This window comes from Octodon degus, unplaced genomic scaffold, assembly GCF_000260255.1.
Source record: "Octodon degus isolate 3935 unplaced genomic scaffold, OctDeg1.0 scaffold00010, whole genome shotgun sequence".
Lineage (NCBI taxonomy): Eukaryota > Metazoa > Chordata > Mammalia > Rodentia > Octodontidae > Octodon > Octodon degus.
Window position 1 is genome coordinate 7,819,613 of NW_004524586.1, and position 3,036 is coordinate 7,822,648.

General features: G+C 39.9%; 1 protein-coding gene across 1 annotated transcript in view; it reads right to left on the reverse strand.

The window, feature by feature from the left end:
- LOC101588020 (cytochrome P450 2C23-like) overlaps window positions 1-3,036 on the reverse strand; it is a 63,886-nt gene that overhangs the window by 5,521 nt on the left and 55,329 nt on the right. Inside the window, exons 6-7 of the mRNA XM_004625546.2 lie at window positions 2,519-2,660; window positions 1,582-1,769 (exon numbers count right to left, since the gene is read on the reverse strand). Coding sequence (XP_004625603.1) covers window positions 1,582-1,769; window positions 2,519-2,660 — 330 coding nt within the window. The remainder of the gene's footprint in view (window positions 1-1,581; window positions 1,770-2,518; window positions 2,661-3,036) is intronic.

Below are 3,036 nucleotides of genomic sequence, written 5' to 3' on the forward strand. Positions count from 1 at the left end.
CTTCCCTGGCAAGCGCAAGGGCCTGAGTTCAATCCCCAGTTCCGCAAAAAAATAAATAAAAAAAATAAAATCTTGCAGATTTCTTGTTTATTCCTAAGAGTTTCATCCATGTTACTTTCACTAATGAAAAATTTCCTACCTTATGTTTTTGAAGTTTTCACTTTATAAACAGTGATTGATTTTTTAAAATAATAATTTGTATCTAATCACTTTATATTTCTTCTATGTTTGCAATGGCACTGCAGTCAATTTGTTTTCTAAGTATAATTACATAAAAATACAAATTTAACTTCATTTTTTAAAGTGAAGTATCAGTCTTTTTTTTTTTTTTAAATTTACCACAGAGTCTACAGGGTCTCACTACATATTGAACTCATAGTGATCCTCCTATTTTTAGCCTCCCAAGTGCTGATATTACAAGCACGCGCCACCACTCCCAGTCTCAGTCGCCGTCTCAGCATGCCCTGGGGTTGGGCTGACACAGCACACTGGGGATCGAACCCCAGTCCCTGCATCTGCCTAAGCAGGCACTTTAATCCACTGAGCTATTGGGCCAGCCCAAAGGTGAAGTATCTCCTGATAATTTTTTCCGATTCTAGTTGAATAACATTGGCAATGTGGATAGCCTCCTCTTACTCCTGATACTAATGGCAAAGCTTCCAGTTTCTCCATTAACAAACATTACTTGGGATATAATTTCTCTAGTTAAAGATGTATTTATCTATTCTGATCTTACTTGGGGCTCAAAAATCCAAGAATGGATGTTAAATATTATTGAGAGGGTATTCTGTACAATTGAGACTATAACATAATCTTTTTCACAAATTCTATTTATGTGGTGACCTTTCTTAAGGCGCATTTCCTCGTGCTGGACTACTGCTGTATTCCTGATTATATTCTCATGTTAGTGGGTAGCATCTCTGCTGTTATGCTGGACTTTGTGTTCATAGATTGCACTGGGATTTGTAAGACTGGTAGCTGTTTCTATTTTTGCAGTAAGTTGGTCATGCTTGTGTCTTTTCTTCCTCTTCTATTCTCTGGAATTGTTTTTTATAAATCTCAAACACTTGATCACTATGGAAGACTGAAAACATTCCCAGTACACATGTAAACATTTTGCTGCATGCTAAGTATAAATGTTAACTGTCAGGGGCAGCAATTTCCCAAATGTCTGCATACAGGAGATCCTGGTAGGAGAATATCAGGACTAAAAGCAATGAGACAAGACTTCATTAAACATTTCCAACTCTTCCTCCACGTTCAAAATTTATAATGAAATATCAGATTTCTATCCTCATGACCTTCTTATTAGTGGAAATCACTGCTCACTTAATACATCTGATCAGAGTTCGAAGGGGTGTTCAAAGCTCTAGGTCAGCCCCCCCTCCCATTTTAGGAAGTCAGAGGCCAGGTCCCAGAGGCGAGAGGTAGGCCTGACAGTACACTGCAGGGTGGCAACAGCTCTGAAAGCTGGGCCATGCGACAGTGCCTTGCCTCAGCAAGTAGAACTGAAAAGTCTCCCAGGCCCCCTGAAAGTGCCACACCGCCCCTTGTATCCCAGTTTTCCCAGATGCATCTGACCTTGGGGATATCATATTGTCTGAATTTTGTGTCCCGGGTGACAGCATGGGGTAGATTAGAAGGAAAAAGGGTGATATATCTTTGTATCTCATGCAGAACGGCTTCTGTATAGGGCAGCTTCATTTTGTCCTTCATGCTGGGCATCTGGTTGCGTCCAATCACACGATCAATTTCTTCTTGAACTTTGGCTGCAGGGACATGAATTGTGAATGCTCCTCAGAGACTTGGAAATGCTTTTAAGGTATGACATGAAGTGGCCTAGAAAAGACCACTTAGTGTTCTGTCTTATTTGGTTTGTTCTGTACTGGTAAGATCTATGTAGCAGGGATTGTGGTTTATCGCGTGATTCTTAGTAAAGCAGCTCTAGAAGGAAGGATCCTTGCTCTAGCGGAACCATCTTCGTTGTCAGCTTCCCCCACTCTTACTTGCTTTTAGCGGGAATGACAAACAACATTTTGTTGAGCACTGTAAACACTGGCTTCCTATAGGCTGTGCTCTGAGAACAGGCATGGGATTATCTAGATCTGACAAAATAATTTTTGAGTTTCAGTTCAAAGCTATATCACAACTGAAAATCCCTTTGGGGAATTTGGGCTTTGCTGTGGGAAAATCAAAGCCTGCAATGTGAAATAAATTTGTTTGAGGTTAAACAGACAGGTATTTGCAAGGACACATGCAATGCCTTCATTTAAGTAGGGCTTTAGCACTGCATCTCTCATATATGAGATTTGGGACTTTGTTCTTAAGCTTAAACAAAAGACTCTGAGCTCTCAAAATGTCTCTCTCTCTTGTCCATGTCATTAGATATAATTCTGATCTACAAAAACAAGAACACAGCGAATGGCCCTTCACACTTGTGAGGGAGTTCAGGGAAAATGAAGCATCACAGATCCGCCCTTCCCCACAGCCAAGATCTCATCCAGGACAGTTGGGGTACCTTCCACCTCCGGGTGCTTCATCAGGAGCAGAAGCGCAAATCTCAGGGTGATGCTAGTCGTTTCTGTTCCTGCTGTAAATAAATTGGATCCACAGATTGCTAAATTCTCCAACTTGAATTCAGACTCTGGATTGTGTTTCTCCTGTAGATGGCAGGATTATTGGCTATGTGAGTTAAAAAGATGGCAGTGGCTTATCATAAGGCTATTACAGAGATTGAGCTGATACATCCTTTTATTATTATATTTTATTAAAAATACTAGATGATTAGCTCTGTGCAAACACAACATAGGGAAGTTCATTGCTTCATGTCACCTGCCTCCTGTGACTCAGATTTAAGACACACCAAGATCCACCTCTTCCCATACAATATTCACCATTATTAATGACATTTCTTTTTTTTTTCTTTTTTTTTTTAATTAACACACTGCATACATTCTTCTTAGTGGTTAATTGCTGTACAAGATGCGGACTTGAGATCCTATTTACAAACACCATTAGAACAAATCATTCTATTCA